The sequence below is a fragment of the Molossus molossus genome, unplaced genomic scaffold (genome assembly GCF_014108415.1).
Source record: "Molossus molossus isolate mMolMol1 unplaced genomic scaffold, mMolMol1.p scaffold_m16_p_18, whole genome shotgun sequence".
Classification (NCBI taxonomy): domain Eukaryota; kingdom Metazoa; phylum Chordata; class Mammalia; order Chiroptera; family Molossidae; genus Molossus; species Molossus molossus.
Genome location: NW_023425353.1, coordinates 61,061,468 through 61,089,169, shown reverse-complemented (window position 1 = coordinate 61,089,169; position 27,702 = coordinate 61,061,468). Strand labels below are relative to the sequence as shown.

The following is a 27,702-nucleotide window of genomic DNA, read 5'->3' as shown; positions in this document are numbered from 1 at the left end:
GCCGGCTGCTCCTTGGCGCTCAGGGAGAAGAGCCTGGCATGTGAGGAGGGTTACTCAGAAAATCATTTTATGGTTGTTGTGTAGTTTGAGGGAAAAAATATATTTTTAGCCCAAATCCAAGTCTACAGCCCTGTGGGAGTGAGTGAAGGAGCCACTCTGGCTTGGATGGACTCGGTGGGGACTGGATCTGGGCTGGCTCACTGGGTCTCAGGGTACCAGCAGGGGCCAATGCTATTCTCCATCCCTCTCTTTTCACGAGACACTGATTGCTTGGCTGCCAGCCGCCCGAGGTGTTGCCGAGCTGGTGAGCTGCAGGCCGGGCACAGGCAGGATCGTGTGCTATTTCTGGGCCGTCTCTTTTCCCACTTTTCACCTCGGGACCCCCTCCAACCCTCTATCAAGGCTGCACCCCCACCCCGCCCACACCCGAGTGCGGCACCACCCAGGGCCAGCCTTTAGGCTAATCGTCATGGGTCTTTGATCTCAATAATTATCAACTAAATATACCTTCTCTTTTGAGTTGCAAGACAAGTATTTCAGTTGATCCCACAAGCAGCACTGTGCCTGGCCCTTACCACCTCAACACATTCGAAATTGAGCTGGTCCTTATAACCACCCCGTGAGAATAGTACAGCAGGATCGGTTATTTCTTCTTCTTTCTTCAGTCCTCACCCAAGGATATTTTTCTGTGTATCTTCAGATAGAATGGGAGGGAGGGAGAGAGAAACATCGATGTGAGAGAGACACAGCGACTGGCTGCCTCCTGCACAACCCCGACCAGGACCGGGGACGAACCGCAACCAAGGTATGTGCCCTTGACCGGAATCGACCCCGAGACTCATTGGTCCGAGGTCCAATGCTCTAACTGCTGAGCCAAACAGGCCAGGGTGATGCTCTCTTCTTTTCATTTAAATCATGAATGTGTGATTTTTGCCTAAGGCCCCGCAGCAAGAAAGTGGCAGACTGATGGGTCACCCCAGCCTCCTGCACCCTGGCGGGCCGGAGCCCCCTACCGCACAGGTCACTCCACAGAGAGTTTATAAAACTTGGCAGTGGCGGCTGATCTGTCCTCAGCATGTCTCTCCTCCCGATGGCACGGCCCTCCGGGGCGCTAGGGCGGCGTTCTCTGGGACCTTTGTGTAGAGATCACCGTGACTCAGGATCGGGCCTGTTTCCCTTCTTTTGTTGAGGTGTTTCTTCTACAAGGAAAATCACGAATGAGTCAAAAAACTCAATTTAAAGTTGCCAAAGAAGAATGAATCAGTCTTTTGATTCTAAGAGACCCGATTTCCCGGAAAGCTAAACATTCCTGTGCAATGGTTCTCTCCCTTAACAAAGACACTGATGAAGGTAATTCATACATTGAGGCCCACGAAAGGGAGGTCGCCCCAGTGGCCGGCCCACGGCACTGATCTAAACGGAGGGCAGTGCACTCACGGAAAGGCCTCACTGCTGAGGAAACCTCACAGACCCCATCCTCCTCCTCCAACTCAGCTTTGGCAGCTCGCCTGACCCCAGGAAACAGGACCTGCTGCTGGCCTTCTGAGCAAATGTGCCTATTCCCACAGTGCCGCTCCTAACACTCCGTAAAACTGACTCTTGTCCCCAAATCCCTTTGCAAGACCTGCTTCTGCCCGGGAGGCGTTCCACTCCCCAGGCCCTAGCCTGTTTCCCCTTGAATAAAGGACACCCAACTCGTTATTAAAGCTATTGTGTTGGTCATTTAGTAACACCCAAAAGGGAGCTGCAAGAAATAACTCATTCATCAGATTGTATTGAGGAGAGATCTGGGGACAGAGAGAATTCCTATGACAACAGTGCGGCAGCAGCTCGGCAGCCCACGGAAGAGGCGCGTGTCCCATGACTCTGATAGGTTCGGTTATTATTTTGCAGGAGTATGATCAATCGTGTTAGAGAAGTGATCCAAAACTCGAAACTTTTGCCAAATGACAGACTGATGTCCTTTCAGAGTCTCCCCGAGCACTGACTAACACACAGATCGGTTAGCGCTCTAGGGAAATGAGACTTCTGGTTGACTTACTACTGATGGGGACCTGGACCCTGTCAGGGTTTATGTGCATTTGTAGAAAATCGATAGGTTGCAAATGATTTTGTCGGGTAGAGCTCTGTCCAGGAGAAGAGAGAACATGGTTTTATTGGCCAGTTTTGTGTCTTAACTTTTCCATCTTATTCTACCATTATTTTCCCCACTGAGTATACTTTTACTATAGATTATGATCTGCAGAAAGATAAATATTTCTTGTGGGCTAAGTGCTTTTCTAAAACAAGCTACCACCTTCAAGAGAAAGAACAAAACGCATCTGAAGTGCCCAGCGACTCTGCTCCCCACCGGCGCCCACTCGGAGCTCCGGGGTTGGCTCCCCACGCTGTTGCCAGGAACAAATGGGACAGAAGAAGACATCACGGGTTGGGCTGCAGGAGACACAGCAGGAATTTCCCCGTCCTGCTGGGAGATCACCTGCTGCAAAGAAAGAAGTTGAGGCAGAGGAAATGACCAAGACGGGCTCGGGGAAGCGCTGGGGACACTGACGGCAGTAGGACGTCCCCATGTGGGGCATCCCCAAGGGTCTAGACAGAGTCTTGTCCCCTCGCCCAGCAGCAGAGGCTGAGTTAGTTAAGCTGGGGCTGTGTTAGCTGAAGACCTGCTTACTCTCCAGCACCGGCGTGTAAGCCCCCTGAGTACAGGGACTTGGCCTTCGTGCCCTCCGCATCCCTAGCAAAGTCAGAAAATGCCATGCTATGGGAGATGTCTACACCGAAGGCCCAGTCTGTTGAGGACTGACTACAAAAGGACATGGGGAAACTTTCTGGGTGACGGAACTGTTCTGTATCGTGATGGGGGTGGTAAGCCCTACTGGGGGTAATCATTTGTCAAAACTGATCAACTGTACACTCACTGAAAATGGGTGCATTTTATTGTATGTAAATTGCACCTCAATAGAGCTGATATAAGAAAACAACACTAATCAGGATTTCCTGTATTTTTGAAACAGTCTGTGACTCATTCTAAGCAGTGGCTGGTTTGCAGAGGCTGGACTTTGATCTCCTGCCGTTTTCAGAGTCTATCTGAGATGCAGATGCTGATCAAACAAACACCAGGGTACCCATCGAGGCAGAAGCCATTCCTTACATAATCACCTTTAAGAACAAAAAGTAACATGATTCATAATTCGGTTTGTTTTTTTTAAAATCTTCACCAGAGGGTATTTTTCTATTTATCTTCAGATAGAGTGGGAGGGAGGGAGAGAGCGAGAGAAACAATGACATGAAAGGGACACATCAACTGGTTGCCTCCCACACGACCCCGACCAGGGCCGGGGACAAACTGGAATCCGTGACTCTTTGGTCCATGGGCCCATGTTCTAACCGCTGAGCCAAACCGGCCAGGGCCATAATTTGGTATTAACTAACCAATTGCTCTTCATTTTAGCTGGCAAAAAACAAGACTTTTGTTCTTTTTTTTTATCCTTGAGGATATTTTTCCATTTATCTTCAGATAGAATAGGAAGGAGGGGGGAAAGAGAGAGAGAAACATCGATGTGAGAGAGACACATCGACTGGTTGCCTCCCACACCACCCCTACCAGGGCCAGGGACAAACCGCAACTGAGGTACGTGCCCTTGACCGAAATCGAACCGCAACGCATTACTCCAAAGGCCGACGCTCTAACCGCTGAGCCAAACGGGCCAGGGCAAGACTTTTGAAAAATAAGAATGAGAAAGAATGTCAAAGACTATCTAGCGAGCAACCCATTCATTTTACAGATGAGGAAACTGAGACCCAGCTGAAGAAAGGATAATGGGGAAATGTGTTCTTCAGAGGCGATCCCTACAGTCAGGGTTTAGATCTCTCCAGAAATCTTTCTCACCGCCTCTTGAAAGGCAACCCAGTGATATTTCTGCACATAATCACTTTGAGAAACACTGGCAAGAGAGATACTTCCAATAATGAAGATAAAAATGGCTCAGGCCTTTTAAAAAATGTCTACCGTCAAACCTCTCTGGTATACCCAGGATGAAGTTGCATCTTCAATTAGTTTCCTATAAATAACACAGACAACAAGCTCCTTTAATAAAGTCTTTGTCTTTGGTATTTAAAAAACAATCATTCTCATTTATTTCCTCCAGGCCAGGGACATTGATTTTTAAGATGGAAATTTACACTTGCGGCGGATGCTGCAAGCATAGACTTCTTACACAGATGGATCAAGATGTTTCTATCTGTCTTCAGATCCTTGCAAAGGGTTGAGCAATTACTGAACATGGCATCACTTCTGCTTTGGTCTGCATGAAGAATGTTAGCGTGGGGAGCACTGGACTGTGTGGAATTCATTCTGCTGGGTATCCAATTCAGTTCAGTTATTTCAATTCACTCTTACTGAATACCTACTATGTGCAAGACATTGTGCTAAGTGGAGAAGTTGCCATGTAAAGTGCTATAAGGGAGGCTGCAGAGACAGGGGGGTGGAGAGGAGGGAGGAGATTTACAGACCTTAGGTGGTAGCGTCCACCCATTCATTCAACAAGTGTGACCTGCTTTCTCGAGCTGTTAAGACACTTCCAAACAAGAAGGAGCATGAATGCAGGGCTGTGGCTGGAGGGGCAGAACTAAAGTGTGATGAAGGCTCTTTGCCAAGTTTTTATTCCGTTTTCCCAATCCTGAGCTTTTGCTCCTAGCCCTGTTCCCTAGGCAACAGACTACATTGCAAGTTATTTAGCAAACAAGCTATATTAATCTAGAAACTAATTAAAACATATTGCAATGATTTATCACTATTATTCTTTAACTAATAACTTTCATTTTGGATACTGAAAAAGAAAACCACTCAGTCCATCATGGCTTTCAGGAATGCTGAAGGCCAGAGCAGCTAGAAGGGGAGGGACTGTGCACCTGTAAGAGACAGGCTCGCCTCGAGCTTTAATCTGGATTCCAAATCTCTGCAGAGGGAACTACTTTTGAAGAATAGCCACCTAATATTTTCTCATTTGAAGGGGAGAGGAAACCCATACTGGAGCCACCCAGAAATACAAAGAAGCAAGCAGGTTCGGTTGGGCTGCGTGACCCTCTGGGGCATTCTTGATCCATCTCATCACAGCCAGGGTTTGGGGCAGAATGGGCAGGCACGTCTCTGATGCTTTAGTTCATCTCTAGTTTCTGAACTGACCTTTCCCAGGTCCCCTTCCCCAAGCTCTCTGAGGACCTGAAGAATCGGGAGGAGGGTTTTGAAGATGATGGTTGTGCCAGGGATGAGCTCGTGCAGAACAAACACTGTCCTTGACCCCAGTGTGAACAGCCACCCTAAGATGCTGGGTTAGTGAAAACAAGAGAAAAGTAAAAGGGAATCGATGCGCTTTCCCTCCTAGGTTGGTGAAAATTTTCCAGCAAATTCCCATCAACAGGCTCTCACCTCAGGGACCACTAAATAAAGGCCCACCTGGTGCTCGGGAAAACCACCTCCCAGACTTCTCCACGGGCTGCCCCCTGAAATGACAGCAGCAAAAATCCACCCAAGGGCCCTGGGTTACTTCAGCCCCGAACCATCTAGATTTCTCTGGTTCAAAAGGCCAAGCTCTTGCCCTGGCTGGTTTGGCTCAGTGGTCAGAGTGTTGGCCCAAGGACCAAAGAGTTGAGGGTTCAATTCCAATTAAGGGCATGTACCTCGGTTGGGGTTCATCCCTGGGTCCTGGGGGAGGCAACCAATCTCTCTCTCTCTCTCTCTCTCTCTCTCTCTCAATCCCTCCCTCCTTCCTGCTCTCTCTGAAGATGAATGATGGATGAAAATAAATATCCTCAGGTGAGGATTTAAAAAATTAAATAAAAAATAAATAAAACGTCAAGCCCTTAACCTAGAGCTGTGAAGCCTGGGTGCAGACCCGCCCTGGCCCCTGCGTCCCCCTCATCTCCCTGTGGAGGGCCAGGCAAGTCCAGAGGCCTATTGTTAAACCACCTTCTTCGTAGCAGCTCCCACTTCCAAGCTACGATTTGAGAGAGCTTGACAGGGATCAGGGTGAAGCCCAGAGGGTGAGAAAGACCCTCTGGGTCTGGAGAAAGGGAGGCCCCGAGGGCCAAGGGCACGGGCACGGGAGAGGGGTTATGGGGGTGGGGTGGGGTCCAGGCCACTCAGGGCGTTGGGGGAGGGGCCACTGGAGAGACCGGAGGGAGCGGGCGGTTGGGGCGGTTAGTCTCCTGGGGTGGGCCCGGGCCCTGGCCCCTCTGTCCGCACACCACCGGGAAACCAGCGGGTGCTGGGCTCAGGAGACGTCCAGACCCCTTTCCGTGCCCCTGAGGCCTTGCCCTGCCTGCATGCTGCCTCCGCTCCCGGGTTACAGACAGACGAGCTGTTAACCTTGGCCGCCTGCCTCTGGGAGGTGACCTTCATTATTGGTCTGTTTATTCTGCTGAAAGACCTGTGCCGTCTAATTGGGAACCGATCAGGGAACCCAGGTGGAGCCTTGGGGAGAGGCTGGGACCTGGCACCTGCTCTGGCGTCTTCCCCTTAGTAGCTTCGTTCTGGCAAAGGCAGGGAAGGGACACTTGCCCCTCGGGGGCTTGGCTTCAGCCCAAGCTCAGAGGTGAACTTTGGACCCCTTTCCCAGGTTGGATGGTGTCCCTGTCCTGTGCTTCCTGACCCCTCCCTCGTCACTCCCCTGTCCAATCTTGCCAGGGTGTCCCGCCCCCCGTAACCCTCACAGTGCCCAGTGCCCCCCACATCTCTGCCCTTGAAGACAGACGTGTGCCTCAAGGCCAGGGGGTCCCCCTGGGATACACTTGGCCCCCCGTTCTCCCTTATGCTTCTGTTTCCAGCGTTGTTTCCTTCTGAGGTTCTGAGCTCTTCTCTCTCCCTAAAATGATCCGATTTTCACTCTCTCAGTTCCTCTCCTGTTCTCGGAACCTTCTGACCCTCCCACCCGGGAGCAAGGGCTTGTCTGCCAGCCACCGAGCCAGGCCCCTCCTCACCCTGGACTCGGCTACGCTGCCTTTGCAGCGCTGTGAAGGTGAAGCTTTCACACCTAGGAGGTGTTCAGGTCATAGAGCCACCAGAGTGAGAATTAGAGCTCTGTGCCTCAGCTGTATGTACGTATTGTCGTGCCTTTTTTTTCTTTCTTTCTTTCATATGATGGATCCAGCACCTCGGAGACAGTGTCAGAAGCTGGAGTCAGACAGGTGCCCGTCTGTGCCCTGTAGCCAAAGACCACCGGGGACGACATTGGAGCGATTGCTTTGCTGCAACGAGGAAGACGCTCTGTGTGTGTGTCTATGCTGAGCCCTGGGGCACCTCAGTACAAGGTGTTTCGGGGACTCCTAATAGAACTCGAGCTTATGTTCAGGGCTATGGGGGAAACTTCTAGAAAGCGGTGGCGTTCTCTAGATTGGATGCTCTCAGGATCAACTTCACGATGGGGTTTTATCTACAAGGTGGTCAGACCGAAGCAGCAGAGCTGCAGCCGTGGTTGGTGAAGAGACGGCCATCACTTGTCTTAGCTGAGGGTGAGGGGTGACCGATGTGGTTTGCAGAGTGGCCTCGTTTTTGTCTGTGCTCAGACTTGGTTCCAGAACGGTCTCATTTTGTCCGATGTTGATGTTGCTGGCTGCTGGTCAGCAGGGGACGCTGTGGCCCAGCTGTGAGCGCGGGGCAAAGCCTGGATCCTCACGTTCCAGCCTGCCCTGCGTCCCAGCTCCTGTCTTCGTGACGGGATAACGATCATGATCATCGCACTGGAGAGGAACGGGGGGGGGGGGGGGGTGAATCCCCGCTCAGCTCAGAGGATTCCTGTCTGTCTCCTGAATGGATCCAGGGTCCCACTCCTCTGTCTGGCTAGAATGGGAGTCCAAAGCCATGCTGGGGGGCGGGGGGGACTAGGATAATGCTGGTGTCCTCTGAGTTCCTGGAGGAAGTCCCAGCTGGAGGGGTGGGGAAGGCAATCTTGCTGGGGTGTCCTGCCCCCGGTACCCCCACAGTGCCCAGTGCCTCCCACATCTGAATATAGAGAATCCTCACAGGCCACTTTGTTGGGAAATCCTCACAGGTCCTGTGCTCACATTGCAGTTTTCTGGCATATCCTGATTTTAAGGAATACAACTAGTTGATTACCTTGGATGTCATTTTGCTACTATTGTTTTATGTAATTTTACTTTTTTAGTGAAGGGAATCCATTTCTTCTCTGAGAACCTGAGAAGCAGATAGCACAATGGGATTAAAAGTGCAAGAGATTTATTGGGGGGAAGTGCGTACACAGAATCAAAGGCTCAGGGGAGCAGTCAGTGGGGAACCCGAGTGAAGACAGGGAGAGAGACTGGGTAGAAGAACCTCAGACCGCAGTGCAGTTCTGAGAAAATCTTGTCCTGGCCACTGGGGCGCCCACGCTACCCTGTCCCAGGAGGGGAGTCACCCAGTCTAGGACAGGCAGGAGGCTTCAGCCCAGACGCCCCTGCCTCGCTCAGTCATTGCCCAGACGCAGACGGGAAGACAGGTCCTGTGTCGGGGGAGTGAGGGAGGATGCTGTCAGCCAGCTCTGCTCCTTGCCATAGGCTTTCTTAGCGCATCTGAGCATCTCCCTCCGCGGCCGTGTTTCTTCAGCTGCTGGGACCCTTGTTTCGAGTCTTGGAACCAGCTCGTTTCCCTAGAAGCAGACGCCAAGAGGAGATTAGACGTGCAAGAGTTGTATTAAGGGAAATGCCTGTGAAGGAGAAAGGGGAAAGAGAGGAGGGAAACCCCTGTACTGATGGAACCTGTCTACTGCTGATGAATAAATCAATTTGCAGAGGAGATGAAAAACCGAACTTTGTTCAAGCATGTGCTCTGAATTCCGGCTTGGGAAATACGGTTTCTTCATGTCGTGGGAGGTGGCGGATCTGGGGTCTGAGACACCAGGTGAGGTCTGTCTCAAGCAGAACCTTTTGCACGGTTCCTTCCTGTTCGGGCTTTGCAGGAACCCTGCACCTGGCTCTTCTCAACTTCTCAACTGGGGCGTAGGGTGGGGGCTGATTTTGCCCCCCACGGGACATTTGATAATTTCTGAAGACATCTTTTTTAGTATTTTTTAAATTAATCTCAGAGAGAGGAAAAAACGTCCATGTGAGAGAGAAACATTGACCAGTTGTCTCCAACACGCACTCCAACCGGGGATCAAATCCAAAACCTTATATGCCCTGACAGGGAACCGAACCCTCCCCCGTTTAGTGTACAGGACAATGCTCCAACCAACTGAGCCACGCCAGCCAGGGCTGTCTGCGGATATTTTAGCTGTCACAGCTGACACCTAGTGGGTAGAGGCTGGGGTGCTACTGAACACCTTACAATGCACAGCAGAGCCCCGTAACAGAGAAGTCCTGCCCCGGACATGCGTAGTGCCGGCTGAGAAATCGCCCTGCTGGTCTCCGTCCTCTTGCAGGGAAGCCGGCAGCGTGGGTGGCTTAAGTGGGCTTAGAGGGGAGACCCCAGGGACTGACTGTTACAGGTTCAAGGTTCGTGTGCCTGATGCTTCAAAAGAAAGGCCAAGAATCAATACGGAATAAAGAAAGGTTTATTGATCGGGAAGGTGCCAACTGAGAAGACGGGAGGCCCTGGCCGGTTTGGCTCAGCGGTTAGAGCGTCGGCCTGCAGTCCAGAGAGACTCGGGTTCGGTTCCCGCTGAGGGCACGTACCTCGGTTGCAGTTTGTCCCCGGCCCTGGTTGGTCGTGTGGGTGGCAGCCACTCGATGTGTCCCTTCACGTCGATGTTTCTCTCTCTCTCTCCCACTCTGTCTGAACAAAAATGGAAAAATGTCCTCGGGCGAGGATAAAATATTAAAAGAAATAGCCCTAGAAAATCTGGAAGGAAAAATGTGTTCTTATGGGATTTCCCTACCACCCACCGATCACAAGTACACACCAATACACATCACTGTCAACTCCTTTTCACAAACCTTCACACTCACAGCATGAAACATCTGACAACTTTCTTCAAGATTCAAGGACTTAGTGTATATTACACATGGTGTGTGGGCTTTGGAACTCAACAGACCTATGCTGGAATTCCAGCCCCATCAGTGGGTGTTCTTTGAAAAATGATCCTCTCTCTACCTCATGGTCCTCAACTATAAATCGGTTTAGTAACACCTGTCTCCGAGGTTGTTATGAATATTAAGTGACATCATTTCTGGGTTGTGGCCAGGACATGGTAAGGGGCTTCCCAGCACACGTTAGGACCATACACGTTGCTCATTTTCTGTTTTTGTTAATATCTCAGCAAAGCCCAGACCAAAGGAAGGATGTGCCTGGAGGTGTAAGGCATCAGGGACACATGAGTGGAGTGACGTTTTCTTTTCTTTTGTGTGTGCCTTTTTACATTGTACTTTTATTGATGGGGGGGGGGGATTTGTTTTTCCTCTTTATCTAGGCATTCATTGGTTGATCGCATGTCTCCTGACTGGGGATCAAACCCACAACCTTGATGTATCAGGAGAACACTCTAATCAACTGAGCTACCTGGCCAGGGCAGAGTGACATTTTCAGTTGAAGCACAGATGTGTACGTACGTGTGCAGGAAAGAAGGTCAGTTCCACTGGCCAGCTCTGACCAAGGCTTGAACCAGCCTTCTCTGCTGTAAAATTAGTGCTTATGCAGTGAAGGCTTTGGCTCAGGGAGGGTGGGCGCAGTGTGGGGGAGATGGGGAACCAGGAAGGATGTGATTTGCAATGTTTCATTCAAGAGACTTGGGTCCAGTGGCGACAGAACTGGAGAGGAGGGGACAGATGGGAGAGCTCTGATGATTATTTGGATCCCGGTGTGACACATGTGGCACCACGAGGCCTCACACATCTGGGGCGTGGGTGGCTGGGTAGTGGGGCCCTCCCATGGAGATGGTGAACTCAGCAAGAGAAGCAGACTTGGTGGGAAGACACGGAGTTCCCTTTTGAACACGCTGACTTAGGTGCCTAAGGACTTCTAGGTGGCAGTGTCTACCAGGCATGTGGTTCGTACCCATCTGAGACTCGAGAAAGAGGGAGCAATGGCGTGTGGTCACGGCAGCAGATGAGAGGGCCAGTGCAGGGTATGAGCTTCGCTTGGGCACCGAGGAAACAGCCACCATACAGCTTTCTTGTCTGGAGGGGATTCTACAGAGACAGTCCCAAGAACAGCTGGACAGGGCCCTGGACTTGGGGGGCCTTAAAGATCATCTAGTCTAAACCTCATTTTGCAGGTGAAGACACTGGAGGCCGAGGTGCCCCACAGGCCTTCTCCAGAATCCCACAGCCATCAAGACCAGCCCCAGGTCTCCCAGGACCCCCTTCTGCACCGGGGTCTCCATCTGCACTTCCTTCCTTGGCTGGGATGGCCAGGCCGAGGAAGGCAGACGGAATGGCCAAATGCAAAAGGAGGACAGGGGTGGCCGCGGCGATGGGACCAGGAGAGTCAACCTGGGGCGAGACGTTCGTAAGGAAGAAAGCTGAGGACTCTTCAGGGACTGCCCGCTCGGGCTCAGCTGTTCTCCCTGCTGGAGTCCCTCACCTTTCAAACGCCCTGTCCCCAGAGCCCGCCAAGCTCTTGCCAGCTTTCTCTCAACCCCTTCGCTGTCAGCTTACAACTGAGCAAAACATCGCAGGCGTAGTGTATGTTTTTATACACATGGATTTTTCTTCTTTAATTGGCTCATGCATCATAGAATGAAGCAGGGTTCAGCATCAATATCAATCCGTTTTTCACTTTTCTTGTTGTGAATGTTGTTCCTCAGACAAATAAGTTGGCGGGACTGGAAAGAGTGACGTCACCTAGTACTTGAACTCTTCAGGAACATGTCAAAGTGCTGTCTGTTGGAAACCTTGCAAAAGGAGTTTTCGCTCGGCCTTTTGCTCTTTGACACCTACACGAATATTTCAGATTGTCCCTTTGTTTGAACAGGCAGCACACCATGGCAAAGAGGAAGAGGGTGATCGAGAAGGAGGCCTCAGCCGTCACGGCTGGTACAGCAACACAGAAGCTGAAGCTCTAGAAACTGCTTCCTTATCATTGTTCATGCACACCCTGGGCAATTCCGCAGACTGTACCTCTGAGCCAGGCCTGCGACCAGTGCAGTGAGTGACGCAGTCACTGGGGTACAAAATTTAGAGAAGCGTGATTATCGGTAATCACGATAAATCATGCTTGAATGAGATTTTTTTTAAATCAAAATTAACGCGACAAAAAAAATCTGTGATGAATACAACATCAACATTTAAAATAAAGATCCTAGGACAACCCGGCCAGTGTGGCTCAGTGGACTGAGCGCCGTGCCGTGGACGAGAGGTCCCAGTTTGATTCCTGCTCAGGGCACATGCCCCGGTTGCAGGCTACATCCCAGTAGGGGGCGTGCAGGAGGCAGCCAATGGATGTTTCTCCATCACATGGATGTTTCTATCTCTCCCTCCCTTCCTCTCTCTCTAAAAAAAAAAACAAAAAAACAAAACAAAAACAATAAAAAGAGAGATATTTATAAAAGGCAACAGTCTTTAAAAAATTTTTTTTTAAGTCCCAGGACAGGTGTATCCTAGCTTGAAGTCCACGGTCTCAATATCCCAAATGTAAGAGCACTGGTGGCTGATGAAAGGTGGGTAACGATTCTCTTGCCCATACTGCCACCTGCTGCTGGAAGTGAGTAACTCTCGCTGCCTGTCCAGCAGTTGCCCCGGTGCCCGTCTCCCCCAGGACCCAAGCTCAGGCACAGAGGCATGGTGCCCTCTTGCCTGCCGCCACCCACTTCAGGAACTTTGAAAAATCTCTGGCAACCTAATTTCTGCTAGATGGCTGAGGGAGGTAAAAAGAGCCCAAGACTCAGTTCAAGACCTAAGTCTGAGTCTCAGCTTTGCCTCTGGCTACTGCCTCTGGCTACTGGGCCGTCTTGAACAAATCACATCACCCTCTTGAGCCCGAGTTTCTGCACCTATAATGTATCACATCACCTCTTCCCATAACTGTGGAATAACATGAGATGCTTTCTGTGACGATGCCAAGTTGACTGGCCTCTGCCAGCCCACCCACTACCGTGGATCAAATCTATCACCAATTTATTGCTGAGGGGAGACACTCCAAAACACCAGGCAGAACAAGGAGCTGCAGAAGCCTGATGGATAAGGAAGGCTTCCCCTGAGATGTGGCACCACAGCTGGGCCTACATGACCAGAAGGCCCAGGTTACGCCAAGAGCTGCCAGAGCCTCTGGGGACCATCAGGCCAATTCCAGTACAGGGAGTGAGCATGACGGTGACGGCAGAAAGGCCAAGGCCCTTGTAATCAGCTCTGGGTTCAACCCTGGCCCTGCCGCTCAAGAGCTGTGTGACCAAAGGAAGTCACTTCACATCCTGAGCCTCAACTTCCTTTTCTAGGGCATGTGGATAATAACAAACCTTGTCCTGGGTGGGTTCGATGAAATAAGACGACATACTTACATTCCCTGCAATATGGCGGGCTCAGTGAGTGGGCACTCTTATTGTTAACGTGTTTTCTGTGGAGAGTGGGAAGGAGGGGACACACCAGTCAGGCAACGTTGGCAATTGTCATATTTGGCTTCTGGACCGCCTCCCCAAGTGTCTTGGGGCAAGGAGGGGGTGCCGATCCCCTGTGGGCAGCCTCTGCTCCCCCCCCCCCCCCCCCCCAGCAGGACTCAGCAGTGCAGTGAGTTGAGAAACAGAGGCCTGGAGATCCGACGGGGCTGTAACTTCCACAAGACTGGACCAGTGTTAACTTTCCCGCTTCGATAACAGTGCTTTGCTTAGGCAAAAAAAATGTCCTTGCCTTCTGGAAACACTCAAATATTTGGGGGTAGGGGGCTTCACACCTGCAATTTACTGTCAAATGGTTCAGAAAAAAATAATAGGATCAAGCAAGTAAGGGGAAAACGTTGATGTTTGGAGAATCTGATTGAAGGGTGTCCAGGAATTCCTGCACCTCTTCTGTAGGTAGGAAGTGACACGAAAAATACAGGCTGTAAGAAGAACAAGACAGCAGTCCGGGTTCCCTTCCTCCTCCCTCCCGAAAGCTCTTTTCGGGAATCCACCCGCGGGTGAAACGCGCGTGTCCGCCCGGCCCCGCCCTGAGCACCCGGCACAGACGCAGCCACGCTCCGAAAGCTGCACCAACTTTATTTGCAAAGGGGGCTCCAAGCCCTGGCAGCAGGGGCCCGAGGCTGGCCGGCCCCGCCCCCGCCCCGCCCCGCCCCGCCCCGCCCCGCCCCCGGCCCCGCCCCGGCCCTGGCGTCCCCAGGGCTACACGATGGCGAACTGGCAGATGTAGGGCAGCTGGTCGCGGCAGCGCTTGTCGAACCACTTGCCGTTGGCGCCGCCGGCCAGGGCGGCGCAGTTCTCGGCCTTGCCGCCGTCGGGCTGCGCCGTGATCTCCGTCTCCCAGTTCTTGTAGGCGATGTGGCCGCCGGTCATGTCCACCCAGGCGCCCTCGGCCGCCATGTCGTTGAGGCCCAGCCAGATCTCGGCCTCGCTGCCCACGCTCTGGCGCAGGTACTCGTACAGCGCGTCGTTCTCCGAGCCTGTCTGCGGGGTGCCCAGCGTGCCCCCGCGCGAGATGCAGTCCTCGCTGGCCTCGTGGAAGGTCTTGGCCTGGGCGAAGGCCAGAAAGCACTTCATGTGCACCTTGGTGCCCTTCAGGCAGACTGGGAGGGGAGAAATGGCTGTCACGAAGGTCTCTGGGTCCCCAGCCAAAGAACCCACAGCGAGGGCCCCCCCATCCTGTCCCTCACCATCCTATGGGTCCTGGGCAGTCCCCACACCCAGGCCACAGGGCTGCTGTGGTGGGCACTATGCAGAGCCCAGGTCCTCATTCAAGAGGTCCTGGGGCTCCTGCTGCTGGCCATGAGGTGCGCCCCTCAGCTGCAGACACCCCTTAACCTCAAGGTTACACCCTTTCCCCAAGACTGTCATCTCTACCCAAGGCAGGTCCCTCCCTTCAGCATTAGGAGGCTAGAGAGTGTTTTTACTTAGCAGTTGGGTTTTTGTCTTGGTTTGTAACTTAAGTATTTAGGTAGATAGAGTGTATGCTCCATTTGTCCTGCTTCTGACCCCAAAAATGTCGGGGTGGGTCTGCACTGCACCCCATCCCATCCTCTCACTCATTGTTACTTCCACTCTGTTCACTCGACAAGTATCTGCCTGTCCCCATGGGCATCGGACTCTTCTGCAACTCTAAGCTCAGGTCTGAGGCATTATTCACAGCCTGTCCCAAGTCAGCCATTCTGCCTCCTGCTACACTGCAGGTTGTCCAAGCTGGCCTTCAGTCCCCTCCAGCCTGGCCCCACCTGCCTTTCCTTCCTGCTGGGGGCGCTATGACATGCTGCTTGACCCCTCTGGGGAGGAAGGATGCTGCAAGTGCTGTGGGAAAACAGCCCTTCGCTCTCCGCCCCCTGGAAACGGTCTCCATGGAGATGGCCACCTTGCCTGAGGCCGTGCCCTTGTCCAAGGCCTGCGCCCTCCTGCCCCAAATAAGCCCCGACTCAGACAGCTCTGAGAGTCCTCCTGCTGCCGGGGCTCCCTCTGCAGTGGGCCGAGGCTTTCATGCGACCACAGTGCGGCTGTTTCTCTCTCTGCCCGCTCCTACCTCCTTCTGTCCCTTCTGGTCCCCCCACCCATCCCCCATGAACCTCCTGCAGGATGAATTCTATCTCAGGGCTGCTTTCTGGGAGCCCCACCCGCAACACTCCCTCCAACAGAGTCGGTCCTCAGCGAATGCTAGTTCTCAGCACCTTGTCACATTGCTAACATTCTGTTGTGCTCTGGGCATGATCCCCTGGATCCCTCCTCCTCCTTGATTCGCTCCTGCCATGCCCTCTGCCGGCCGGCCCTCTTTATCGTCCTACGTATCCTTTAAGGATTCCAGTGAATACACCGAGTCCGTGAATATGTGGAGCCTTCTGGCGAGCAGGGCCCTGGCAGGGTCACCTCTGCCTCCTTGTGCCTGGCATGCTGGGTGGGGACCTCGCATGTGGATTTTGATTGGGGTAGAAAAGGGGCAGGTGGTAGTTGGGGGTTGGTCCCCTAACTCTTTGGCTAGGTGACAGAGCTCAGGTAAGCTTTGGGTGGGTTACAGCAAGGTGATCTGCGGGCTGTGGTAGTGAAGGAGACGATGAGAGGGAGAAGGTCCCCAAGGGGGCCAAGAGACTGTGACCCTCCTGGGAATCAGCAGAGGAGTGTGTTGGATTTCCATACACCATGGACTGTGTGCGGGGAGGTCCCCACCGCATCCCCTCGCCTCGGGGGAAAGTGGCATCTGGGTCACATGGACTTTGCGCAACCACAAGGCTTAGATGTGAGCCAGAACTTAGAGCTTTCCTGCCTCTTTCCCCGCCCCTTCCACTCCATAGATGAGGAAACTGAGGCCCAGAGGGGCACTGTGCTCATCCAGACGCTGTGACTGACCTGGTCAACGCCCCTTCCCACTTCCCCTCCTCGTCTGTCTCCACTACGAGGTCTGGAAAAGCTCCTCTGGCATTGGAGCCGCAGGTGCTCATAGGACAGAGCTCCGCTAGGCTGGAAACGGGAGACCTTCACTTTCCTGATAAATGGGACAGATGTGGCTGGCCCACCTTCCCTTTGACGCAGTCATGATGCCTGGATCTGGGGCCGACATCTTGGCATCGTGCGTGAAGCTTCTGAACAAAAGCAGCTGCCTACTTCCAGGTTCACTTGTTGTTTAAGCTACTGTTCGGTTCTCTGTTACTTGAAGCCAGAACATGCTAGACACTTCCTTCCTAGAGCCCCTCGCCCCCACCTGCCAGGTTGAGCACGTTGCCCAGAATCGCATGTTTGCCCTCCTTTGAACAAAGATCTCCTGAGCGTTGTTGGTATGTGGCAGGCACCGTGCTGGGCAGGCTGGCGGGAGAGCCCAGGGCAACCAGAAGCAAACATGCTCTGTGTGCCTGGAGCTGAGTGTAGTGCGGGAGGCAGACAGAAATCAGCACGTGAATATACCATTGCAAGTTGCAGCAAATGAGATAAAGGAAAGAACATCATTCTGTGAGAGCTTTTAACTGAAGAGGGATTAAAGACTTCAAGATGATGCTGCTGGAGGTATTTATTACATGGATCTTGGGGGAAACAGTTCCGGCTGCCAGGACAGCATGTGCAAAGGCCCTGTGGTGGAGGACAGAGTGTGGCACACTGGAGGGACGGAAGGATGGCAATGTGAATGCTGAAAGAAAAGATCTGAGAGGGAGAAGATGTGTGAAAATTGCCCAGGGAAAAGGATCTTGGAGGTTTCTGAGGAGGCAGGAGGGGAGGGGAGGGCCCCAGGCCCAGGAGATGAATGTCCCATGGTCAGAGAAGCAGCAGGTGAGAGTGTGGCTGTGGGCACAGGGAGGTTTGTAGACTTCCTGAGGGGAGCCAGGGTGACCCCCAGGTAATAACCCGAGAGGCAGCCTAGCAGAGCTAAGAGCCAGGCTGTGCTCCTCTTGGCTGTTGGCAAGACCCAGCTTCTGGGTAGAAACGGAGGCAGGTTCTAGAGACAGGGCCACTGCGTGGGTTTTCGTGAAGAATGAGTCGATGTACGTAAAGACCTCAGAGCAGTGCCCGGCACGTCGTAAACGCACGTGTGAGTGTCCCCTATCTTGTTAGTCTACCTTCTCTGCGTCCTCCAGGGCAAGGTCACCAAGCACGAGGTGAGAGGAACACGGTGGAGAGAACAGCTGCCCAGGCGGGCTGGCGCAGGTGGCGGTGACAGTGCCCCGGCCCCGCAGCTGCCTGGTTAGTGGCCCACCCTTGCTCGCTGGAGAGTGGAGGGCCAGGGAGACCACAGCCCGCCTCCCCTCACCCCCGCACACACTGGGCGGCTGCTGAGTCCTAAGCTGTACTGACTGGCCAGGTGAGGGTGGGCAAGGAGCAGGGCCTCTCCACGCCTCAGCCTTCTCATCTTTAAAACGGGGATGATGACCCTGCTTCAGCACCATTATAAGGATTAAGAGCGACAGCTCCAGCAAAGCCGCTGACTGCAGGGCGGAGCCGGCGCCCGAGGCTGCCGGGCCTGGCTGAGTGGAGCAGCTCCTAGGAGCTCATTAGAGTGGACCCCACCTCTGCCACAGAGCATCATCCTGCTTCCGGGGGATGATGACGGACTCTGTGGGCGAGCTTTTGTCCTTTGGGACATTTCCACTCCTGCACGTCAGCGCATCTCCCGAGAGGGATCGGGCTGGCAGGGGCCTCCCCGAACCGGGTGCTCTGGCCTACAGGGCTGGACGCGGGAGCCAGCCGGGGCCCTGGTGCTGCCTGCCTGAGCCCTTCCCTCTGGCGCACTGCCACCCAGAAACCCACCGCCAACACTCACCCGTCTGCAGGGCCTGTTGCTCCTTCAGCAGGGCCACCTCCTGGGCCAGGCTGTCCAGCTGGCTCTTGAGCTCCTCAAACATCTTCGGGCTCACGACCTCTAGGATGAAGCCAGAAGGACTTGGAGGTGATCAGGGCGTGTGCGGAAGGCAGTAGGGACTGGGCAGGGCAGGAGCTGGGTGGGGTGACCCCAGCTCTAGCAACCACAGAGGACAAAGGGAAAGGACCCCCCTCGACCTTGATCTGTTGGCACACTTCGTCTCTCTCTGTCCCTGCTGGTGATAGTGTAAGTAATGGGTCGTGACTTTCCCCTGCCAGGGGGACCTGTCACCTGCTCCTGCCTAGGTGAGACCTGTACTACATTTGCTCAGGGGCGTTGCTGAAGATCGCATGGCATTGGGATTGGCAGGTGCGGGGCTGGGGGCACAGGCAGAGTCTTCAGTGGCCCCCAACACCCTCTCAGCTCCAGAAGAGAATGAAGCACAGAGCTGGGGGCCCTTGCGACCTCCCAGGTTCACCTGCCCAGGCTGGAGGAACAGGACACAGATCAGCAAAGCAGGAGCTCCAGCTTGGGACCGAGTGTGGCGGCACAGGTAAGTGTGTGCGTGGGCTCCGAGGTCGCGTGGATGTGCGTGACCTGGAGCTAGTTGCTCGGCCCCTCTGGATTCAGTTTCCTCATCTGTCAAATGGGCAGATCAGAGCCCTGCCTCAGAGGACTCTGCAGAAAACCAGAGGCTGAGGGAAGCAAAGCATGCGAACAGCGCTGGGCTGGTAATCAGCCCTGGGAGCTGGGTGATGTTTCTACACCTCTGCTGCACAGATGGGAAACTGGGGCCAGACCGCAGAGCCAGCAGCTGGCAGGGCTAGCCCGAACCCCGGGCACAAGGCTCCCACCCCCGACAGCACAGATTCCTCAGGTGAGCACAGGCCCTGCTGGAATTACACGGGCTGGTTATGCGCGCGGTCCTCCCACGTGTGTAAGTTCAGGGCTCTGCGGGTAGACTGGTTTCTGAAATCCCAGGGACCTCAGGAAAGGCTGCACTCGGCTTGGGGCAGAGGGCGGGAAAGGGGCTCCACGGTCCATTTCCCGGCATGAAGTCCACGGTCATGGGGGTCACCCCAGAGCCTTGAGCCCCCAACAGATGCCTCTGCAGGGGGATCACAGAGAACGAATGCAAGCAAAGCATACGCGTGTACAGAAGCTAGTGATGTGACTCCAAATACGAGGAAAGTGACTCCCAGATGAGCAAGGCCAAAAAGGGAGGTTTGGGGCTGGGAAAGCAGCCTGGCGGGGTTGTGTGCCCCTCCCTGGGCCTCTGCCTTGGCCAGTCTGCAGCATCTGTTCCTGCCACATGATACACCAGGACAGGGTGCCACGTGAGGTGGCGCAAGTCGGGCACTGCGCAAGGGCACTCAGCTAAGGGGACAAGTTGGGGCACATGTCCAGCCCTAAGCTTTGCTCCTGGCGGTGCTGGTCAGAGCGTGGAAAGGGGTGCCTTTCTATGCTCGTCGGCTCAGAGGACACCTGTGCGTGCAAGGGGCCCTCCAGGGACTACCAGCAGTGCCCCGCCCGAGGAAGAGGGGGGTCTCCACAGCTCTGGGCCAGGAGTCGGGAGGCCCTCGCCCTGCCTCTCTATCTCAGAGGCCCTCCAGGGCCCCCGTTTATGATATAAGGACGTGTGACCCCCTTTGGGGCCATCCTGCCCCCCCGAGCTCCTTGGCCAGGTGTGGCCACGTGGCCCTGGAGTCCCAACTGCAGGCCTTACCTCTGGCTGACCTAGTTTTTCTTCCCAGAGGTAATCACTGTTACTAACTCTTGTAAATCCCTGCAGAAAAATTCTGTGCATAGACAAATCAATATGTATTTTCATATAAATCCCCTTTTCAAAACAAAGTCAGCATAATATCCATGCTGCCTGGAACTTTTCTTTGCTCACTTATAAACCAAACTGTGGAGATTATTTTCCACCAGCTTGGCCCCGTTCTTTGTCACCGCCCTAGGGGTCTCCCCGGCCCTGATGTGCCTCTTCCTGCTTCGCTAGTTCCCTGGCCACTGGCAACTGTCCACGGACGGACGGAGGAGGCTCAGAGGGGCCTGAGGGCGGCCCACGCGCCCCTTCTCTGCTGCCCGTTCTGTGCTCTTGGACGTGGCTGCTGCGTCTCTGCCTGGAACTGTCCTAGCCTCTGAGCCCTGTGGGGGTGACAGCCCGGTTCATTGCCATGGCATTTCACTGATGTTGTCTCAACACAGCTTGAGGTGACTTCACTGCAGGCAAAGCTCCAAGGGCAGGCTTGCCGCAGCCAAGGCGACCCAAGGACACCCCAAACCCCAGAGGCGGGAGGGAGAAAAAGCTGCTTCCGGCATCCCACTTTGAGTTTGAACATTTTTATGTCCTCAAGGCTGGGGTACCCTATAGAACCAAGAATTAACTCATCCCTCTCCTCACCCTGTGCACCAAGGACACCCTATGTGCCAGGCATTTTACACGCTGTGTCGCATCAGATCCTCAGACAGCCCTCGGAGCAGATGCCACGATCCCCACTTTACAGCTGAGAAGCCTCAGGTTCGGAGATTTCAAAGCAGCCCATCGGCTCTCTCCGGCGAGGGTTGAGCATCTCCAGACTGCCAAGCAAAGGGTTTGATTTCTTTAAAATATGGAGGGGGGAGGAGTGGATGTCAGTTCTGATTATCTGGAAGGTTTTTCCTGACTGTGAGAGTCCGTTCTTTCTGGCAATGGCCCTGCTCTCGGAGAACGCCACGAGGCCCCGGGGGGACTTCACTGAAGTTCTCTCCACTCATCCAGGAGGAAGAGTAGCCTGAGGACCCAGCAAAGGAGAGGGTGACCAGCTGCCTGGAAGATGGAGAGGGGCCCCGTCCCCCGCCTTACCTTTCTTGCTATTTGCAGCCTTCTTGACCTTGGGGGATGGTGCCTCAGCGGTCACCTGGGTCAGGAGGGAGACGAGGCAGAGGAGCAGGGAAGCCCCCCGAAGCTCCATGCTCTGCACCGGGCTGCGGCTGCGGCTGCCTGCAGTGCGCCTGGGCTGGACAGTGGGCGCGGTGACCAGGCTGCAGGGTTGAGCAGCTGCTGCGAGGACCTCTGTCCAGGAAACCCTCCCAGACTTGGCTGCAGGCATGCCAAAACGGAGCAAAGAGCCTGCAAAGGGGGAGGCCGGGGCGTCAGAGCCTCGCCTCCCAGGGAACACCCACGCAGCACCCTGGCCTGCCTGTTGAAACATGTTCTGGGATCCTGAGAGATGCTTCATAGCGTTCAGGGCCCACACCCTGGCAGGTGCGGAGCCACGCCCTTCCCTGGCTTTAGCCCGGAGGCCTCCCGGCGGCAACACGAGGGAAGTCCTGTCCTCCCCGTTGTACCTTTGAGGAAACTGAGGCTCGGCGAGGTTACAGGACTTACCCGAGCTGCCCAGGCGTCAGGAGCAGCGCCAGTATTGAAACCTAAGCAGGGCGGCTCCAGAACAGCTACTCTGCCTGGGGATGCTCCTTCCGACGAAGTGCCTCAGGCAGGAGGGGGACATGCCGGTATGACGCAGAGCCAGCTTGGATTTTGGTCCAGGGGCCAAAATCAGGGATGGTCTGAACACCAAAATAGTGATAGTAACCATAAAACAGGAAAGTATGGGTGCACACGGATATAAACAAGTGAACACGTTCAGGTCTGATGAGGAGCGGGGTGTTTTCACAGACGGAGGGCAGTGATCAGACCACACTTGGGGAGAGCACTGTGGCTGCTGAGCGGGAGCTGGGTGGGGGCCCAGAGAGGCCGCAGAGGCATCAGTCATCTGCCCAACGTTAGCCCGGGCGAGGCGGAGCACACCTCCACCTGACCTGCCAAGTGAACTCGCACCGGGAGGCTTGCTGAGCGCCCGCAGCGGTGAGCCGGGCCTTCGGCTGTTCTCGCCCTGCGGGTTTCGCAGGTGTGCGTGCATGCCCTGCCTCATCTCTCTGGGTTAAAAGTGCAATTTCATTAAATGTGAGCATTTCAAGTATATCACCATTTTTTGGTAACCTTGATTTGGCGTGCCATCTTTTTTTATTTTTTCTTTATTGATTTCAGAGAGAGAGGGCGGGAGAGGGAGAGACAGAAACATTAATGAGAACATCGATTGGCCCCTCCTGCATGCCCCCTACTGGGGATTTGGCCCACAACCTGGGCATGTGCTCTGACCAGGAATCAGACCAGCAACCTCTTGGTGCAAGGGTCGACATTCAACCACTGAGCCACACCGGCTGGGTGGCGAGTCATCCTTTTTTAATTGCTTCAGTGGCCCAATGTTTCTGGACTTCTGAGTTAAAAGCGGGTGGGAAGAGGCCTTCTGGTACAATCACCCCTTGATGTAGGATGGCACTTCCCATTGACCCTGTCAGATGTCTGTGCTTGCTTAAATCCTTCCTGCAAAGCAGCTGCAAATTAGACGCTCAATTTGTTATAAAGTCCCCCCGTGGTGAGGCCAGCAGGCGGATGAACTATCACCGCGTGGTCCCTGGTGCCGGCCTCTGGAGCAATCATGTAAGAGGTCAGCAAACATCTGAAACAGGCCATCGGACCGTCTTTGTCTCTTCTCCATGTTCCTTTCCTCTTTCTCTCCCAGCCGTTCCTCTCCCATATGGTTCCTGGGCTTTTTCACCTTCTGGAAAATCACCTTCAGATAGGATTTTGCTTGTTCCTGTCCCAGAACAAAACTTGTTCTCAAGGGGCTGCCTGTGGTGAGGGGCCTGTCTCCCGTGGTCAGACTGACTCTTCAGACAGCCACAGATGCACCGGCTCTATGTAGTGACCTTGTCTCATTGTTGCCAGTGTCGAGCTTATGGCCATTAAATGCCCAGGTCCCCTTGTCCACCTGCAGCTCTCCCTGCCAGGTGCCACCTGCAGTGGACTCACCACCAGCCCTGGTGGCGTCTGTGGTTTCCACCCTCCCAGCAGGAAGGATCTCCTCGTGGGCTGTCCCCAGGCCTGGAGGGCAGCAGCTGGGGGCAGCTTCAGCCAGGAGAAGGACGCTGGGCTAATGTTCACCAGTGACCCACCCTCAGGGAAACGCCCCGCATCCTCAAGGAAAAGGCCAAGCCTTTTTATACCAACCCTCCTGCACAAAGAATGGTCTTCCTGACAAAGCCCAGAGGCAGAAAAATCAGAAGAGCTCAAAAGGGCTCCTTGCAGTTTCCCAGTTCGTTTTGTTTTCCCCTCCAGACTGAGTTACATAAAACAAGCTCGGGCCACCCCACCCACTTTGGCCCAAACAGCATGAAAACCTCTGGCCCAGCAACATCCCCCACGCCCACCCTCGCCCTGCACAGATGTCTCCTCTTAGCTCCACTGGCGTGGGAGCAGCAAGGGGGCCGCCTGGGAGGCAGGAACCTCCCAGGCTTTCTCCACACGGCGGCGCATCCAGGGTGCGCACCCCCAGGAGTATTGCAAGGGGAGCCTCAGCCCCAAGTCAAAACCAAAGACAGAGGGAAAGGCCCGTGACCGTGGCCTCTACGACCCTCATTAGCAAAGTCGTCTGTTCCTTCCAAACCTGTTGGCCCGGGCTCCGCCCTTCATCTAAGGTCCATGCGTCTGTGCGGAGGCCTTTCAGGGAGCCTGGGCCTCTGCTCTGCGACTTTCACAGTGCTTCTCGCCCATCCCCACCCCTGCCCTTAGGTGGGACAGGGTGGCTGCAGTGGGGCACTTCCCAGGCGTGAGGCTCTGGTTCAAGTGTTGCCTGAGAGCAGGCCTTGTTAAAAAGAACAGTGTTCCGATGTATTTCAAGTGGTCCCTTTGTCCCTCCTCCTGCACGAGGGAAATTTTTCTCCAAGTCACTGTGAGAACCAGCTCGAGCTCCTGGAGTAAAACGCACAGAAGTGGGGGGCCCCTGATGCCCAGGTTCCCCTGGAGCTAACTCTGGGAGTTGTGCACACCGAGCCTCCAGAACTCACACTCACAACCCAGCTCTCCTTCCCTGGTTCTCGGTGGAGGTTTCGGCGGGACTCGCACTCGCAGCCCAGCTCTCCCTTCCCTGGTTCTCGGTGGAGGTTTCGGCGGGACTCGCACTCGCAGCCCAGCTCTCCTTCCCTGGTTCTCGGTGGAGGTTCCGGCGGGACTCGCACTCGCAGCCCAGCTCTCCTTCCCTGGTTCTCGGTGGAGGTTCCGGCGGGACTCGCACTCGCAGCCCAGCTCTCCTTCCCTGGTTCTCGGTGGAGGTTCCGGCAGGACTCGCACTCGCAGCCCAGCTCTCCTTCCCTGGTTCTCGGTGGAGGTTCCGGCGGGACTCGCACTCGCAGCCCAGCTCTCCTTCCCTGGTTCTCAGTGGAGGTTCCGGCGGGACTCGCACTCGCAGCCCAGCTCTCCTTCCCTGGTTCTCAGTGGAGGTTCCGGCGGGACTCGCACTCGCAGCCCAGCTCTCCTTCCCTGGTTCTCGGTGGAGGTTCCGGCGGGACTCGCACTCGCAGCCCAGCTCTCCTTCCCTGGTTCTCGGTGGAGGTTCCGGCGGGACTCGCACTCGCAGCCCAGCTCTCCTTCCCTGGTTCTCGGTGGAGGTTCCGGCGGGACTCGCACTCGCAGCCCAGCTCTCCTTCCCTGGTTCTCAGTGGAGGTTCCGGCGGGACTCGCACTCGCAGCCCAGCTCTCCTTCCCTGGTTCTCGGTGGAGGTTCCGGCGGGACTCGCACTCGCAGCCCAGCTCTCCCTTCCCTGGTTCTCGGTGGAGGTTCCGGTGGGACTCGCACTCGCAGCCCAGCTCTCCTTCCCTGGTTCTCGGTGGAGGTTTCGGCAGGACTCGCACTCGCAGCCCAGCTCTCCTTCCCTGGTTCTCGGTGGAGGTTCCGGCGGGTCTCAGCTTCGCCCTGTGACCTCACTTCTCTCACAGTCTAAGGATTGATGCCTTTTCCACTTGTTGCGTCTGGTAGCTCCTCCTCATTGACTCCAGGGGTCCACCCAGCAGTGCATTAGGAACAACTTCAGACCTTTGCCGGGGCCTTCATGTCCCTTCCAGCCACGGCACTGGCCCAACAGCCTCAGGATCCGCTGCCCCGTTTCCCCAGCACATGCCAAGCCGGATCTTGCATTTATTCTGATGAGTCATCTAGTTCTTCCCACAGCGGGGACTGTACTTCCTGGGGGCAGAGGTCAACAGGTATCATCTCGCGAGGCCTGACCCAGGTGTGGCCTTTGCAGGGCAAGTGGTGTAGCGTTCCTCTCAGGAGGTGGCTGTGCTCCTTTGGCTAGGGGGTGGGGGCTTCTGCCTGCCCAAAGCTTCCAGAGGGAGATGGGAGACCAAGACCGTGTCTGTCCCAGGCCTGAGTCCCTTTCTTCCCTGACGAAAGCCCTGACTTTGCCAGGCAACCCGCGGAGATGCACCTATTCCCTTGCAGCCTCACAGAAGCAACCTTGGGTCTGAACGCCAGCCTGGTCTGTCTGCAGCTGCCAGTCCATCTCTCTGAGCCACGAAGGTTTCTGGTCTTCAGAGCACACCACAAAGTTGATAGTTGGCTAGTAAGCCTGCCACCTATTTTTTTTTTTAAAGGCTTTTCATAGCAGTTAATAACTCAACAATTCTTATAATGACCACTGGCTCCATACTACGGTGTGGTAGTTTCATCTAACCCAACGCTCCCCTCTCCTCCTATACTTTACTCCAACCCACCACAGGCAAGTCTTGGTGGTGATGATGCTCTCGGATGTCCTGGCTTATCACCAACCCACTTATGACCACCCACAGGGCCTCTGCTGCCTTCTGCCAATGACTGATCTGGTCCCCAAATCCCATTTAGAGGGTCTGCTTTCTAAGGCCACGTCTAGTACCAACTGCTTAGTCTGCGTTTCTCCCCCAAAGCAAAGCGTGAGACAAGGACTCGTGTTCGTAGTTTATTTGGGAGGTGGTCCCTCAGGGAGCGGGAGGAAGGGCCAGGAAGAGTAACACGGGGGAGGAACATGATCAAGGCCGTGGGCACTGAGGTGCGGTCCCACCTGCACATTTGGACAAGTGTATTGGGTGCCTCCTGGGATCGCCCACCTGGGGTCAAATGGAGAAGCATCCCCACTGGCTCCTGCCCCCCAGTGGTGTAGGCTGACTCCGAGGTGCCAAGTCCCAGCACTTCTGAGCTGCACACACTTCGATGCCCAGCAGGTCTGAGCCAGCGTCTGGAGACACGGAGTCGGAGAAGTCGAGGAGGAGACAGCAAGTCTGTGGGATGCTCCGGAAGCAAGACTGCCGACAGGAAGTGAGCGGAAGCCTGGCCGGGCCATCCTGCAGCTGAGGGGGAGCTGAGGGTGGCAGCCGCCCACCGGGGGCATCCGACACCCGTGGCTTTACTGAACCATTTCTCCACGGACGGGCACTTACCCGAGGGCCACTCCGTGGGTGGAGTCAACACTGGGAGGAACTTTATCGTTCATGTTTCCGCTCCCCTTGTGTCTGAATTATTTACTTTGGTTGCATTCCCAGAAGGGGAAATGCTAGGTCTGAGAAAACACATTTCCAAGGCCTTCACACTGCCAGATTCTCTCCAAGAAGTTTGGAGCAGCATCGGTCTGTGCTCCGCTGGGTCTGTGACCACTGCCTGTGAGCAATGTGCACACTGCTGCTACGCCTACATCCATGTGTACAGGCTCGGACTCATGTGACTTGGGAGACCAAGGAATCACAAGTACAACACACGAATTCTAACATTCCACAACCCTGCGTTCTTTCCACGCCCAGCCCCCCCCCCCCAGCTCGTGACCTCTGGCCGACTTCGAGTTCTCGCTGATGTTTATTTCGCAGCCACGAAGACAGCTGTGGTTCTTCCGGATGAGGCAGGGGCGTCTCCAGGACACTACTCCCCCAAGTCTCCTCCCTCGTCCTCCCGGAGGGCCGCGACGCTCGGCACTGCTCATCAGTGCCTCTCCTGGAGACCTTGCCCGTGGCTGGTCGTTCCACCTGTGATGCACATTTCTTACAGGCAGACGCTAACATCCAAGGGGTTGGCAAAAGTCGGTTTACAGTTGTAGTACAAATAAATAATACAGGAATAAACTTCCACATACTCACAACCAGGAACGTACTTTGCCCGCCCTGTATTTCTCTCCTTCCGCCAGGCAGCCCAGCAGGAAGTGGTCGGACCAGTGGCCGGGCAAGGCCTCACCTGTCTGTCTCATCTGTCTGGTATCTTCAGTCATCAAGACAGAAGGCTTCTAAACTTGATTCAAATTCCAGCTGCCTTGTGACCACTGTCAACGTTCGATCCCGGGCAGTCAACCAGGAGCTGGGGCGGAGGAACCGGCTGGCGCCGGCGCTGGGGGCACTGTGATGGCACCCGTAGGGACCGTCCCTGGGAAATGTTCTGAAATGCAAGCCCAGGCTGTTCTCGGCAGGACAGCAGCTCCAAGTCTAAGTGTGAGCAGCTGGCCAAGCCGGGGGAGGTGCCCACG

General features: G+C 54.8%; 1 protein-coding gene across 1 annotated transcript; it reads right to left on the bottom strand.

Moving 5' to 3' along the window:
* Positions 1-14,096: 14,096 nt before the first annotated feature.
* On the bottom strand, positions 14,097-21,435 carry CLEC3B (C-type lectin domain family 3 member B). Its single transcript, XM_036267149.1, has 3 exons — positions 21,188-21,435; positions 18,301-18,399; positions 14,097-14,641 (listed from the first exon to the last, which is right to left on the bottom strand). The coding sequence occupies exons 1-3, from the start codon at positions 21,432-21,434 to the stop codon at positions 14,241-14,243; spliced, it is 747 nt and encodes a 248-aa protein (XP_036123042.1). The 5' UTR covers position 21,435; the 3' UTR covers positions 14,097-14,240.
* Between the last annotated feature and the right edge of the window lie 6,267 nt (positions 21,436-27,702).